Source organism: Salmo salar, chromosome ssa03, assembly GCF_905237065.1.
Source record: "Salmo salar chromosome ssa03, Ssal_v3.1, whole genome shotgun sequence".
Taxonomy (NCBI): Eukaryota; Metazoa; Chordata; class Actinopteri; order Salmoniformes; family Salmonidae; genus Salmo; species Salmo salar.
Window position 1 is genome coordinate 7,146,280 of NC_059444.1, and position 16,997 is coordinate 7,163,276.

At 43.0% G+C, this 16,997-nt stretch overlaps 1 protein-coding gene across 1 annotated transcript in view; it reads left to right on the forward strand.

The window, feature by feature from the left end:
* fbxl7 (F-box and leucine-rich repeat protein 7) overlaps positions 1–16,997 on the forward strand; it is a 65,836-nt gene that overhangs the window by 6,239 nt on the left and 42,600 nt on the right. The window contains exon 2 of the mRNA XM_014188607.2: positions 3,068–3,157. Coding sequence (XP_014044082.1) covers positions 3,068–3,157 — 90 coding nt within the window. The remainder of the gene's footprint in view (positions 1–3,067; positions 3,158–16,997) is intronic.

A 16,997-nucleotide genomic window follows, 5' to 3' on the forward strand; every position in this document is an offset into this window, starting at 1 on the left:
TCAACATTCTGTAATTATATTTATACGGTACGGTCATTTTTCATCAATTTTTTTGTGTGTTGGATATTAACCTCACGAGACATCCTGATCTGACCTGGTTTACTACCGGGATCGCAGCAGTAATGAGTCTGGTATATTTGATGCTATGTTGGTATATGTTCACCCCTTTGTGGAGTTTAACATTAACATGATTAGTTAGTGAATTAGATGAGAGTAAGGATTTACAGTATGCTAGATTCTGACCACAGGCTATTGTGCCTCACCTGGGAATGAAATCTTGGTCGACCACTGTGTGGCTCAGGTTGTGTTCCCTGTGGATAATTTTGTTCACACTACATACTATAGAAGAGAGAGAGAGAGAGAGAGAGAGAGAGAGAGAGAGAGATCCATTTCATTGTTTAGTTTCTCATTTGTTGTCAAATGCAAAACTCAGACCAGTGACTAATTTAAAAAAATGTTTTTATGCAATATGCCTCTGCCACATTCTTCTCCCACTGAGTGACTTGTTGGCTGGAGTTTTAAACCTGCGGTAAGCAAACCAATAAACCAGCTCCTTCTTATAAGGTTACACTTTGGGTCGTCCTCCCAACTGGCTCACGTTGATGACACCAGCAAATTTCCACTGGAGCAATAGCTTGAGGTATAAGATGCCCATAACCACAGATCTAGGATCAGATTAACTTCCTAACATTAACCGTTTGGGTCATGAGAAAATATTGGACCTTGTATCAGTAGTAAGGGGCATAGAATTACATATAAAACTCCTTCTACCTCAACTAGACATGGATAATAAGGCCCAGAGTGGGTAATAGAATTAGCTACTTGAGTTCAAATGTGCTTTTCTTAGAGGCAAGAAAAGTCATTCTAATTACTGTAAACTGGAAGGGAAACCGGGAGTAGAAAAAAATGGGGGAGCGAGGTGGTAACAGAAATAACAATTCAGATCTGAACCTTATCATCTAGATCACTGGTCTACACTGGGTCATATGGTTCCAGATCACTGGTCTACACTGGGTCATATGGTTCCAGATCACTGGTCTACACTGGGTCATATGGTTCCAGATCACTGGTCTACACTGGGTCATATGGTTCCAGATCACTGGTCTACACTGGGTCATATGGTTCCAGATCACTGGTCTACACTGGGTCATATGGTTCCAGATCACTGGTCTACACTGGGTCATATGGTTCCAGATCACTGGTCTACACTGGGTCATATGGTTCCAGATCACTGGTCTACACTGGGTCATATGGTTCCAGATCACTGGTCTACACTGGGTCATATGGTTCCAGATCACTGGTCTACACTGGGTCATATGGTTCCAGATCACTGGTCTACACTGGGTCATATGGTTCCAGATCACTGGTCTACACTGGGTCATATGGTTCCAGATCACTGGTCTACACTGGGTCATATGGTTCCAGATCACTGGTCTACACTGGGTCATATGGTTCCAGATCACTGGTCTACACTGGGTCATATGGTTCCAGATCACTGGTCTACACTGGGTCATATGGTTCCAGATCACTGGTCTACACTGGGTCATATGGTTCCAGATCACTGGTCTACACTGGGTCATATGGTTCCAGATCACTGGTCTACACTGGGTCATATGGTTCCAGATCACTGGTCTACACTGGGTCATATGGTTCCAGATCACTGGTCTACACTGGGTCATATGGTTCCAGATCACCTATCCTAAAAAAAACCATACAGACTATTCTGATAAAACAAAACCATACAGACTATTCTGACACAACGGGATGGACTGAGAAAGAGAGAGAAGGAGACAGGAATGTCACCTGGAAGTAATTCTGTGCAAAGGCCACTTCCTCCTGTCTGTCTGTCCTTGACTTCTCCCATATGTGGATATGCCTTGAAGGTAGAAGAGGCCTTATAGCCATTATAGAAGCAATGTAATGTAGAAGAGGCCTTATAGCCATTTATAGAAGCAATGTAATGTAGAAGAGCCCTTATAGCCATTACAGAAGCAATGTAATGTAGAAGAGCCCTTATAGCCATTACAGAAGCAATGTAATGGATAGTTTTATCATGTTAGAGGTGCAGACTCTCACCTTTTATGGTGAAATGTAGCGAGGACTGTTTTGTTTGTGTTGTGAATGGGATTATAAACATGCTGCATAACTGACCTTAGATCCTGTAGTGTGTTTCAAATGGCACGGTGCTTTGAACCAGAGCCCATTGGAGGACTAGCCCTGCAGTGGATCCCATAACCTGTTATCTTTGAACCAGAGCCCACTGGGGGACTAGCCCTGCAGTGAATCCCATAACCTGTTATCTTTGAACCAGAGCCCACTGGGGGACTAGCCCTGCAGTGGATCCCATGACCTGTTATCTTTGAACCAGAGCCCACTGGGGGACTAGCCCTGCAGTGAATCCCATAACCTGTTATCTTTGAACCAGAGCCCACTGGGGGACTAGCCCTGCAGTGGATCCCATGACCTGTTATCTTTGAACCAGAGCCCACTGGGGGACTAGCCCTGCAGTGGATCCCATGACCTGTTATCTCAGATGGAAACAACACAGAGTTTATTATTTAATGTTACAAATGTACCTGAACTGTCCACTACAATGCTTATGTATGGTGTTAATAGTAATACCATGTGATTTGACTCATTACACCTTGTTATACTGAATGCCCCGTGATACTTTATTTGGAATATGTTAATGTCAAAGTACAAGCATCTATTTTCAAGTTGACATACTAGTGTCACTCGTTCAGACTTAAACAGGATTCAAAAAATATGTCAGTTGCCTAAAAACAGATCTGGGTCCAGTCTACACTCTTAAAAAAAAGAAAAAGGCGGTTTCTTAGGCTGTTCCCATAGTAGAAAGCCTTTTTTATTCCAGTTATAACCCTCTGGAAAGGGTTCTACCTGGAATCAAATAGGACCATAGTGACTTTGTTATAAAACTGCTGAAAAGACTACTTGGTGTACCCCCATCCACTGTTGATTTTAATGGGATTGTTTGCCTGTCTGTCTTTTTTTCGTGGTGTGTTCCACTGTGATACGTCCCGTCCTGATTTGTCCTGTGTTCCTCTAGGTAAAGGCAGCTCCAGTATATCCTCCGACCTGAGTTCAAGTACGGATCAGACGTCAACCAAAGCTCCCAAGAATGCAGCTACCAGCGAAGGTAGGGCATCTGGACCTCGTTAGGCCAAAGCTGTTTACATGTTGTCTTTTTTTCTCCCTCTCTTTTTCCTGCACTGTTGACTATTTTTGGACAAAACCAAGTTTTTTTTGAGAGTTACTTTGTTGGAAAACAAACTGCCATCACTGCTTTTGTGAGCTGTTCTCTTTTTCTGGTTTGTTAACAGTAAAGTCTGGCCTTGCGTAGGGAGAATACTGACTCCAACTCTGTTGTTAACAGTAAAGTCTGGCCTTGCGGAGGGAGAATACTGACTCCAACTCTGTTGTTAACAGTAAAGTCTGCCCCTGCGGAGGGAGAATACTGACTCCAACTCTGTTGTTAACAGTAAAGTCTGGCCTTGCGGAGGGAGAATACTGACTCCAACTCTGTTGTTAACAGTAAAGTCTGCCCCTGCGGAGGGAGAATACTGACCCCAACTCTGTTGTTAACAGTAAAGTCTGGCCTTGCGTAGGGAGAATACTGACTTCAACTCTGTTGTTAACAGTAAAGTCTGCCCCTGCGTAGGGAGAATACTGACTCCAACTCTGTTGTTAACAGTAAAGTCTGGCCTTGCGGAGGGAGAATACTGACTCCAACTCTGTGGTGCTGCTTTGGAAAGCGAGAGAGAGTGTGTAGAGTGTGTGTGTGCCAGCGTGTGTCTCTGGAAGGGAGGAGAGATGAGAACTGTTTCCCAAGATTAGAAGAGGCGTCTGCCTGTCTGCCTGTCTGTCTGCCTGTCTGTCTGCCTGCCTGCCTGCCTGTCTATTCTGCTTCAGCCCACACTCTCTCACACACACTCTCTCTCTCACACACACACACACTCTCTCTCTCTCCCTCTCTCTAACACACACACACACACACACACACACACACACACACACACACACACACACACACACACACACACACACGCCATAGTTTGTCTTCCTGAACTTACAGCCGCCAAAATAATAGCAGGGAGGGCTGTCCTCTCCTCTCTAAAATAACAATGGTGTAGCAAGGCCAAAACTGCTTGTATTCTACAGAAGGCACCCTCAGCACTGGCCTGTGGTGACTGTGGTCTTGGCCTGTGGCTCCAATTCAGCCACAAAATGGCGACTGTTGCAGGCTTATAGCTACTTACAACTGTAGCTATCAGGAATGGATTCCCAACGTGAAAAACTGGCTTAAATGACGTCATAAAACATTTTCTAACCAGTTTCCATTTGAATACTTTCGCCCCCAGGATCAAATGGAGTAGCTAGCGAGATTTGCTTCCTTCACGAGATTAAAGTGGCTGTAGCTATAATGCTCTGCCAGGAGTAAATCAGCAGATAAACTATCATCCATCTCCATGAGCTAAGATGGAACATTTGGGGAATGGCAGCAATTGTAACATAGGCAATGTGTGACCTGGTTAGAGCTCTCTGTGAGAACATTGATGGGCTCTATTGAAATGGCAGTGTGTGTAAAACCAGATCTAAAGTACGCAGAAAATCTAATAGACATATATATTTTTCAATAAGATCATATTTGAGAACTAACAATCACCAAAATAAAAGCTAGACAGTCAGGGAGAATCTCAAATTCAAAAGATTATGTATTTCGGAGTATTTTTGTCATGGCATGGGGCCCCCATTGATTTTGTTATAATGTTGGAGTCTCTCAGATAGCATAAGGCATGGCAGAAATGTGTAGAATTGCAGAAAATTAGCTTTAAAACAGCAAAATAATTCAGTGCCCATGGCCATGCCCCATCACCTACGCCTCGTTTTGATCCAGAAAATAACTGTGATGGGCTCTATTGAAATGGCAGTGTGTGACCTGGTTAGAGCACTCTGTGAGATAACATTGTTCTTAGTGGGGCCTCTCCTTTCACCGTTGCCCTTGTGATAAACCTCAAAGGATGTGTGTGTGTGACTGTGTGTGTGTTAGTGATGTGCAGTTCGCAAACGATTCGTTCTTTTTGAACGATTCTTTTTATTGACTCGAGAGTCATGATTCGTTTTTTCTGAGTGACTCATTCATTTTAGTCATTGGTTTGACCTGCTAGTGCTGGCCAAATGAGTCCTACAGCAGGATTCATACACACTCCTTCTGCTCAGTGGCTCCAGAGACTTGCTTCCAGGGCCTGGCCTGCCCAGTAGGCAGGATTAGGCGGCCGCCTATTGCGGCAGATTGACGAGGGTGGCATTTTCTGAGCTAAACTGACCAAGACATGGATAGCCATTCATAAAATTCCATTGCTGGCTGACACCTTAGGCTACACTCCCCTGTAAGGGCCGCAGTTCGCACAGCAGTTCGCAAACGATATTGTGCTTATCGCCATCACGGCAGTCAAGCAATGCATTCCACCAAGAGTTATTCACAATCTAGTCCGGTTGTGGCCACAACTAGATCTCGTTTCAAAGGAATAAATCATCTTATGTGTATGCCTAGCAATCGCAAATGTACATTGTTTATAAATCTCAGTCACAAATGACAGCTCCAATAAGCCCCTCCCCCTATGGTGAATGAGAGGCTTGTAGAGTTTTGACTCTTGAGTTTTCAGTTCATCGTTCACCGGTACGGGGGGGGGTCCTGTGTGCTCTGGGCATTACTGAATCAAATGAACGAAATGAGTTGAAAGATTTGTTATTTTGACTGAACGAGCCAAAAGATCAGTCAGTAAAAAAGAGCTGAACTTGCCATCGTGTGTGTGTGTGTGTGTGTGTGTGTGTGTGTGTGTGTGTGTGTGTGTGTGTGTGTGTGTGTGTGTGTGTGTGTGTGTGTGTGTGTGAATGCGCCGTAATAAGCACATAAAATAGGCAATCGGGATTGGTGTGCGCGTGTTATTCTATAGCAATGTAGGAACATTTCTAATGAAGTACTTTATATCTATATCTTTATCTTTTTTTTTTTATCTGTGTTTATCCATCCTGGAAACTATATTTAAGTGGCATTATGATCCTTGAGATAGTCATATAGGAATATAAAGTATTCAAACATCGAATTCAACAACGTTATTGTGATGTTTGGAACCGTGTCAACTCGAGGAACATGTGTATTGAACAGTCAGCCGGTAGCTTGTTCCAGGAAATGGGTCGTAGTAAAAAAATTTTAAAAAAAAGAAGAGGTTGACCGCAACTTGACCATGACTGTATGCTCACACCCAGACAGTGGCTAGCTCACTGGTCAGTCCAGTTTTGTTATTTTCTGTGTGTTCAAATATTGTGACCTTACATCAGATTTGTACACTTGGCACAACTTCTCTCTGCACTTGAGTCTGTGTTCAAGCTCCACTGCTATGATTTCATTCACATTCCTCACATACTTGTTCAGTATAGGAAGGAGTCAGAAATAGAGTGAAATTTCCCTCAAAGGAGTCAATATCTTATGCTTATGTGCCTCTTGACCTCCGCTAATATTGGCCACGTGGCATTTAAAGCCATTTGGAGTAACGTGGTAACAAAATGGACTAGGCTCATTTGCAGTTGTTCTGTAATAGTGAGGGATATTTTCTTTGTATTACGTCAAATGCTTCATTTTTTTAACAGCGTTTTTTTGGGGGGGAACTGTGTGGTTTTTGGGGGAACTGTGTGATTTTTGGGGGAACTGTGTGATTTTTGGGGATTTTTGTTTTTTTTAGGGGGAACTGTGTGATTTTTGTTGTTGTGGGGAACTGTGTGGTTTTTAGGGGGAACTGTGTGTTTTTTGTTGTTGTGGGGAACTGTGTGATTGATTTTGCGGAACAGTCAATGTACAACAGATAGCAGAAAATGCAAAATGTAGAATGTATAACCTGCAGGTACAGTGCAGTCGGAAAGTATTCAGACCCCAGATTTTGTTACATTACAGCCTTATTCTAAAATGGATGACATGTTCTTCCCCCCTCATCAATCTATACACAATACCCCATAATGACAAGGCAAAAACAGTTTTTATACATTTTAGCAAATTTACTACAAATAAAAAACGGAAATATTACATTTACATAAGTATTCAGACCCTTTACTCAGTACTTTGTTGAATCACCTTTGGCAGCGATTACAGCCTCAAGTCTTCTTGGGTATGACGCTACAAGCTTGGCACACCTGTATTTGGGGAGTTTCTCCATTTCTTCTCTGCAGATCCTCTCAAGCTCTGTCTGGTTGGATGTGGAGCGTCGCTGCACAGCTTTTTTCAGGTCTCTCCAGAGATGTTTGATCTTGTTCAAGTCCGGTCTCTGGCTGGGACATTCAGAGACTTGGACATTCAGGACATTCATGGACATTCAGAGACTTGTCCCGAAGCCACTACTGCGTTGTCTTGGCTGTGTGCTTAGGGTCGTTTTCCTGTTGGAAGGTGAACCTTCACCCCAGTCTGAGGTCCTGAGTGCTCTGGAGCAAGTTTCATCAAGGATCTCTCTGTACTGAATACTTATGTAAATGTATCAAGGATCTCTCTGTACTTTGCTCCCTTCATCTTTCCCTCAATCCTGACTAGTCTCCCAGTCCCTGCCGCTGAAAAACATCCCAACAGCATGATGCTGCCACCACCATGCTTCACAGTAGAGATGGTGCCAGGTTTCCTCCAGACTTGAAGCTTGGCAAAGAGTTCAATCTTGGTTTCATCAGACCAGAGAATCTTTTTTCTCATAGTCTGAGAGTCCTTTAGGTGCCTTTTGGCAAACTCCAAGCTGGCTGTCATGTGCCTTTTACTGACTAGAGCCCTATGGCACCCTATTCCCTACATAGTGCACTAGTTTTGACCAGAGCCCTATGGCACCCTATTCCCTATATAGTGCACTAGTTTTGACCAGATTGCTATGGCACTTTACATTAAATAGGTAGTGTGCCATTTGGGATACAGTTCATATGATGGTTTTCAACAGACCTCCTGAGGCTTGTGGGGATGAGTGCTCAGTTACTATGGCAGCCACAAATTGCAGTATTTAGGGTCTGAGAGTTTACTAAGTGTGCCAATTGTGTGCATAGGCCTGAGGATTGTGAGCAGGTGTTAGCTCGGTCTCAACACTGAGAGACACCAAGTGCCAGATTTACTAAGCGCTTGCACTTTTTGTCAAAAGGGAATTAACAACTTTGCACTAAGGAAATAAAAAAATATGAGATAAAGATTGTAACAACCACAAAAAAGATTTACCCCAAAATATATAATTTCAATGTGATCAAGACAAAGGAGATGATTGTGGACTAAGGGAAAAGGAGGACTGAGCACACCCCCATTCTCATCGACGGGCCTGTAGTGGAGCAGGTTGAGAGGTTCAAGTTCCTTGGCGTCCACATCACCAACAAACTAACATGGTCCAAGCACACCAAGACAGTCGTGAAGAGGGCACAACAAAACCTATTCCCCCTCAGGAGACTGAAAAGATTTGGCATGGGTCCTCAGATCCTCAAAAGGTTTTACAGCTGCACCATCAAGAGCATCCTGATGGGTTGCATCACTGCCTGGTATGGCAACTGCTCGGCCTCCGATCGCAAGGCACTACAGAGGGTACCGGAGCACCAAGCAAGCGGTACCGGAGCACCAAGTCTAGGTCCAAGAGGCTTCTAAACAGCTTCTACCCCAAGCCATAAGACTCCTGAACATCTAATCAAATGGCTACCCAGACTATATTTGCATTGCCCCCCCCCCCCCCTTCTTCACAGCTGCTACTCTCTGTTATTATCTATCCATATTCACTTTAATAACTCTACCAACATGTACATATTATTTCAATTACCTCGACTAACCGGTGCACCCGTACAGTGACTCTGTACCGGTACCCCATGTATATAGCCTCCACATTGACTCTGTACCGTAATACCCTGTATATAGCCTCCACATTGACTCTGTACCTGTACCCCCTGTATATAGTCTCCACATTGACTCTGTACCGTTACCCCCTGTATATAGCCTCCACATTGTTATTTATTGCTGCTCTTTAATTATTTGTTATTCTTATCTCTTATTTTTTGGGGGGGTATTTTCTTAAAACTGCATTGTTGGTTAAGGGATTGTAAATAAGCATTTCACTGTAGGGTCTACACCTGTTGTGTTCGGCGCATGTGACAACATTTGATTTGATTTCATTCAAACTGTTTTATTCACTGGGTATCGATCCAAATCCAGAGTTGTCTAAAAGGAGAGAAATGGTCCAAATGTAAAAGTGTTTCTATAGTCTCTTCCTCTGTTATTACTTCATGGGCTTCAGGTGAACAACTGTAGAGATACATGGACTTCAGGGGCTTCAGGTGAACAACTGTAGAGATACATGGACTTCAGGGGCTTCAGGTGAACAACTGTAGAGATACATGGACTTCAGGGGCTTCAGGTGAACAACTGTAGAGATACATGGACTTCAGGGGCTTCAGGTGAACAACTGTAGAGATACATGGACTTCAGGGGCTTCAGGTGAACAACTGTAGAGATACGTGGACTAAAGCGAACCATTTTGATATGTTTATTTTTTGTTGTTGTCGAAAGAACACCGCTGCTTTGTTGAGGAAAAATGTACTATGACTGAGATATGTGGTTGTCCCACCTAGTTATCTTGAGATGAATGCACTAACGGTAAGTCGCGCTGGATAAAAGCGTCTGCTAAATGACTAAAATGTAAATGTTAAAACATGCATATCCTGTAAATCACAGAGAATCTTTGAGTGCTGAGAAACACAGTGTGTTACAGGCCTTGCTTATTTAAGTTTGAGCCAGGCCTTGAGGCGTAGATGGAGGAGCCTGTGTGGCTGCGTTCTCCTCTGAGATGGGTGGGTGGCGGTAGCGTATATGGTGGCGTGTGTGTCTCTCGGTGAACTGTGGTTCACCTCTGACTATGCGTTGGGTCCAGCCCAGGCTATGCGCTGGGTCCAGCCCAGGCTATGCGCTGGGTCCAGCCCAGGCTATGCACTTGGTCCACCTCCGACATAGATCAGATTTCTACTGCAGATTCTAGCAGGGAGGACCTCGCAGAACACAAACCAGTGCTCTCCTTCTCTCTTCCCTCATCTCTCTCCCCTTTTCCCTCCTCTCTCTCCCCTCCTCCCTCTCTTCTCCCACCCTCCCTTCGCTCTCCCACCCTCCCTTCGCTGTTGCGTAATCGTACTGAAGATAGCTAAGGAGTCAAGCGCAGGAGAGCAGAGATGTCAATGTAGCGTCTTTAATAGGCAAGTCCTAAAACGGTACAGATACAAGGTCCATAAACGCCCGAGACAATGGAACACACAGTTATTCACGGAAGGAGGAAAACAACGCTCCTACTATAATTAACACACAGTACACACGTGAATAAACTGAGGAAAAAAAACTCCACGAGCAACATGAAAATAACCCCGCACAAACCTAAGCGGGGAAACAGGGGTAAATATACACACAGAAATTAAAGCAAATGAAAACCAGGTGTGAATGAATCAAAGACAAAACCAACAGAAAAGGAAACATGGATCGGTGATGGCTAGTAGGCCGGCGACGGCGACCGCCGAGCACCGCCCGAACAAGGAGAGGAACCACCTTCGGTGGAAGTCGTGACATTCACTCTCCCACCCTCCTTCCTCTCTCCCACCCTGTGTGTGTTAGAACTATCCATCTCTTGTGTAGAAATGTTAGAATTCTCCCAACATATATCATGAGTCATTTTCCTATCCTGGCAATTTGCCTTTGACTTCCTTAATCTTCTTTGGAATCCCAAATACCTGACTGACCATTCTACCATACTACCATTCTACCATACTACCATTCTACCATACTACCATTCTACCATACTACCATTCTACCATACTACCATTCTACCATACTCAGAAATGTTGGGGGTTTATGAAATGTAAGCGACTGACTATCAACAGTTGGAAGTGGTTAGCTGTTTGGGGCAATGCTTTTATTAATGAAAAGTGACTTTATAAATCAAACATTATTTGTCACATGCACCAAATACAACAGGTGTTGACCTTACCCTGAAATGCTTACTTACACGCCCTTAACCAACAATGCAGTTCAAGAAATAGAGTTAAGAAAATATTTACTAAATAAACTAAAGTAAAAAAGTATATATTATAATAATAAAGTAACACAATAAAATAACAATAATGAGGCTATATACAGGGGGTACCGGTACCGAGTCAATGTGCGGGGGTACAGGTTAGTTGAAGTAATTTGTAAACTGACTATGCATAGATATTAAACAGCGAGTAGCAGTAGTGTGAAATCAAAGGTGGGTGGGGTCGTCAACGTAAATAGTCCTGGTGGCCATTTGATTAATTGTTCAGCGGTCTTAAGGCTTGTGTGGCCAGTCTTACAGCTTGGGGGGGGGCCAGTCTTACGGCTCGGGGGCCAGTCTTACAGCTTATGTGGCCAGTCTTACGGCTTGGGGGGGCCAGTCTTACAGCTTGTGTGGCCAGTCTTACGGCTTGGGGGGGCCAGTCTTACGGCTTGGGGGGGCCAGTCTTACAGCTTGTGTGGCCAGTCTTACGGCTTGGGGGCCAGTCTTACGGCTTGGGGGCAGAAGGTGGACTCCAAACCATTATAAACGGTCCATAAGCTCATGGTAGTTTGTTTCAACCGATTATGAGTCAACTACGCTGTAAACATACAGTAGCTAAACCCGTGTACTGTATGTATCTAGGTGAGTACTCACTCTAACGGTATGTATCTAGGTGAGTACTCACTCTAACGGTATGTATCTAGGTGAGTACTCACTCTAACGGTATGTATCTAGGTGAGTACTCACTCTAACGGTATGTATCTAGGTGAGTACTCACTCTAACGGTATGTATCTAGGTGAGTACTCACTCTAACGGTATGTATCTAGGTGAGTACTCACTCTAACGGTATGTATCTAGGTGAGTACTCACTCTAACGGTATGTATCTAGGTGAGTACTCACTCTAACGGTATGTATCTAGGTGAGTACTCACTCTAACGGTATGTATCTAGGCGAGTTATAACCTGGACTCCACTGCGAGAGAGCGAGAGAGCGAGAGAGAAAATGTATGAATATATATGACTTCTTCCATGTTGGCATACTGTACTAACAACCTGCACTGATGGGGAAACTGGCAAATTGGAAAAATAATCCTCTACATGCATTCTCAAACAAAGCAAGCTGTTTTGACTTGATCAAAACACTTCGTTTGATTTCTATGACGTTTCTGTAAGTCCTGTGTCAATGGGTCTAGAATTGGCCTGGTAAAAGCTGTTTGTATGTATAAGGAGCTTAACACAGACAAGGCCACGGCCATTTACGCTTTAAGACAATCTGCTAGTGTTCCTTATAAACCTCTTGACAATGGTTTTAAGAGCTCATTGAGTTTAGCTAAAAAGAGTGAGACTCATTGATTTCTAATGGGATGGGACAGGTCATAGCCTGGCATAGGTCTCACCCGGCAACACTACCGAAGTGCTTGGTTGTTTTCAGCAGGGGATTACAGGGGAGAACATATGCTGCATTAAAGCTGTGAAGAGCATGAGAAAAATGTTGACTTCCTGCAACGGGGTAGCAAAGTCAACCGAGCTAATAACAACGGGGTAGAAAGCCAACCTAGCCAATATCAATGGGGTACAAAAGCCAACCTAGCCAATTACAACGGGGTAGAAAGCCAACCTAGCCAATTACAACGGGGTAGAAAAGCCAACCTAGCCAATTACAACGGGGTAGGAAAGCCAACCTAGCCAATTACAACGGGGTAGAAAAGCCAACCTAGCCAATTACAACGGTGTAGAAAAGCCAACCTAGCCAATAAGAATGGGGTAGGAAAAAGCCAACCTAGCCAATAACAACGGGGTTGAAAAGCCAACCAGCCAATAACAACGGGGTAGAATAGCCAACCTAGCCAATAACAACGGGGTAGAACAGCCAACTTAGCCAATAACAACGGGGTAGAAAAGCCAACATAGATAATTACATCTGATAAAATCAGACCGGCATTGCTTTGGCTTGTTCTTTCTCTCTCAAATTCAATTTAAGGGGCTTTATTGGCATGGGAAACATATGTTTACATTGCCTCCCTTCCTCTCTCCCTCTGTCCGTCTGTCTCTCTCCCTCTGTCCGTCTGTCTCTCTCCCTCTGTCTGTCTGTCTCTCTCTCTCCCTCTGTCTGTCTGTCTCTCTCTCTCCCTCTGTCCGTCTGTCTCTCTCTCTCCCTCTGTCCGTCTGTCTCTCTCCCTCTGTCCGTCTGTCTCTCTCTCTCCCTCTGTCCGTCTGTCTCTCTCTCTCCCTCTGTCCGTCTGTCTCTCTCTCTCCCTCTGTCCGTCTGTCTCTCTCTCTCCCTCTGTCCGTCTGTCTCTCTCTCCCTCTGTCCGTCTGTCTCTCTCTCCCTCTGCCCGTCTGTCTCTCTCTCCCTCTGTCCGTCTGTCTCTCTCTGTCCGTCTGTCTCTCTCTGTCCGTCTGTCTCTCTCTCCCTCTGTCCGTCTGTCTCTCTCTGTCCGTCTGTCTCTCTCTCCCTCTGTCCGTCTGTCTGTCTCTCCCTCTGCCCGTCTGTCTCTCCCTCTGCCCATCTGTCTCCCTCCCTCCCTCCCTCTGTCTCCCTCCCTCCGTCCCTCCCTCCCTCCCTCCCTCCCTCCGTCCGTCCGTCCGTCCGTCCGTCCGTCTCCCTCTGTCTCTCTCCCTCTCTCTCCTCCTTTTTGAAAGGCAGAAAAACAAACGACTAATGCGGAACACACAAACATACACGCGCACTTACACAAACATTAACAAGGCAAATTCCAACCCTAGAAACGAAAACATGCACTTTCTGTTTCTCACTATCTATGTGTATGATTTACAGTGTGTGCTCATATTTTCACCAAACAAACACACGCCTCAATATTACCACAATACCCGTGGTAATACTCAGGCACCGCCAACGACGCCCTTACAAAAACAAAGCCAGACACGTGGTTTTCATGAAGTGTCACATTTAAATTCAAATGTGATTTTATTTTTCTCCACACGTTTATTTTTTAAAATTATTATTTTGCACCACTTCCAGCTACATCTGGTCTCACATCCAGGGACCGACTAGGACCGACCCTGCTTAGCTTCAGAGGAAAACAATCAATGGGATGAAGGGTGCTTTGTTGCTGGAATGATTGTGCCGAAACACAATTAACTTGCAATTGGAGGCATTTAATTATCATAAAAGTAAAAAATAAACTATTTTTGCATCCATTTACAATTTCACACATGAAACTGCAAATTAGATTTTTACATGTGTAGCTGTTTTTGCATGTTAAACAACAAATGTGATTTTCAAATGTGAATGTTTTTCACATGTGAAAATGAAATTCCATATGTAAATATGCAATTCCATGCAATTTTTCCATGTGGAGTTTTCTTACATGTTAACTTGCAAATCAGAATTTTTTTTATGTGATTGATTTTCACGTGAACTTGCAATTTCACATGTGAAAGTCAGATTTTCACTTAGAGGTTTTTGTGAAACTGCATATCTGATTCTCACATGTGAAAGTTTAACATTCAAACTTTTTAATACAAGTGAAAATATGTTTTCACATGTGAAATTTAAGCTCAACGTGTGATTTTTATTTTATTTTCAAGGACGCCTTTTGAACATAATGTGAATTTGAAACTAATATCTCTGCCATTTTTTTTTACTCATGTTCCACTCTGTCCTTGACTTTTCCTAAATAAGTATATTTAATACACTGACATATTTTGAATTTCAATATCACGAACAGAATGTGTTATAAGCAGTTTTAGGAGGACAGTTTTTCCCCCCTTGCCCTTATTCACGACATTTACCTGCCCAGCTGATAATGGCCCATAGAAACTACACCTAAACTATATCGAAACTAACTTCACACATATAATAGATGTCGCATAAATACACGATTATATTGATAATAGTCTGATGGGTGACAATATTATAAATTGTGTGGGAAGAGACTGATGAACAGCACAGAGTGCAATTGAACGGGAGGAACTTTGCAGGTACAGCAAACCAGCTCTAGCTAACATAAACGACTCAATATTGATATAAAATCAGCAAAGATTATTTTGTGATACTCTACTGTATAGATTTTGTCCACCGTCACTAATACAATGGTGACAGTTCTGCTGAATGTTCTGACATTATAAAGGCTCAAACATGCCCATAAGTTCTAAAACATTATACGGTGCGTTCGGGAAAGTTTTCAGACCCTTTGTCTTTCCCCACATTTTTTTTTAACGTTGTTGCCTTATTCTAAAATGGATTAAATAAAAAATGTTGCTCATCAATCTACACACAATACCCCACAATGACATCACAATACCCCATAATGACATCACAATACCCCATAATGACATAGCAAAAACAGTGTTATTTTATTTTTATGCAATAAAATAAAAACATGAATACCTTATTTACATAAGTATTCAGACCTTTTGCTTTGAGACTTGAAATTGAGCTCAGGTGCATCGTGTTTCCATTTTCCGATAAAAAAATAAATAATACATTTTAGAATAAGGCTGTGACGTAACAAAATGTGGAAAAAGTCAAAGGGTCTGAATATTTTCCTAATGCACTGAGCTAGTTAGTTAGCATTCTGTCAGTTCAATTTCCTGACTTTAACAATGGTTTGTGCTCATGACAGTTTGCATTACTGAACAAAAATACAAACGCAACATGCTACACTTTCAAAGATTTTACTGAGATACAAGTACATAAAAGGAAATCAGTCAATTCAAAATAAATGAATTAGGCCCTAATCTATGGATTGCACATGACTGGGAATACAGATATGCATCTGTTGGCGACATATTTCTTTAAAAATGTAGGGGCGTGGATCAGAAAACAAGTCAGTGTCTGGTGTGACCACCATTTGCCTCATGTACCGCGACACATCTCCATCACATAAAGTTGATCAGGCTGTTGATTGTGGCCTGTGGGATGTTGTCCCCACTCCTCTTCAATGGCTGTGCAAAGTTGCTGGATTTTTGCGGGAACTGGAACACGCTGTTGTACATGTCCATCCAGAGCATCCCAAACATGCTCAATGGGTTAAATGTCTGGTGAGTATGCAGGCCATGGAAGAACTGGGACATTTTCAGCTTTGTTTCATGACATGCAATTCTCTGAAAACAATTCTGGTGGACATTCCAGCAGTCAGCATTGCAATCTGTGGCATTGTGTTGTGTAACAAAACTGTACATTTTATGGTGGCCATTTATTGTCCCCAGCACAAGGTGCACCTATGTAATGATCATGCTGTTTAATCAGCTTCTTGATATGCCTTACCTGTCAGGTGGATGGATTGTCTTGGCAAAGGAGAAATGCTCATTAACAGGGATACAAACAAATTTGTGCACAACATTTGAGAGAAATAAGCATTTTGTGCATATGGAACATTTCTGGGATCTTTTATTTCCTCTTATGAAACATGGGACCAACACTTTACATGTTGCGTTTATATTTTTGTTCAGTGTATAAGCAAATTGACAACAATACAATGAATACATAAATGGTAGTTTCACTCGTTCATTCGAAACAAGACCGTCTTGGTTTTTCAGAGGGAACCTCGTAAGTAATGGTGACAGTTCGGTCCTAGAGAACATAAACATTACTGTAAGCAGTTTAAGGTTAAAGAAGACACAACTAAGGGAAAATATTATGACCTTGGATCCATATGCAAAAAGATGGAAAATAAGCATTTGTCCAATTCCTCCACAGCTGTTTGAGCCGTTGCCAAGTCATAATATTACGTCCGGTGATACTTTGTTTTTTATTTCCTGTTTTTTTTTATGGAGGTTAGGCCACATGTCTTATCATCAAACACCTCATTGGCTCTGGCTGGAGATGTTCAGACTAGTCTAGGCTATATCCCTCCTTTGTTTCTCTCTCCAATACAGATGATACACATCCCAGCCTCCTGTGTTCTGGAAGACCTAGTCCCAGCTGTTAATCCTGTGTTCTGGAAGACCTAGTCCCAGCCTCC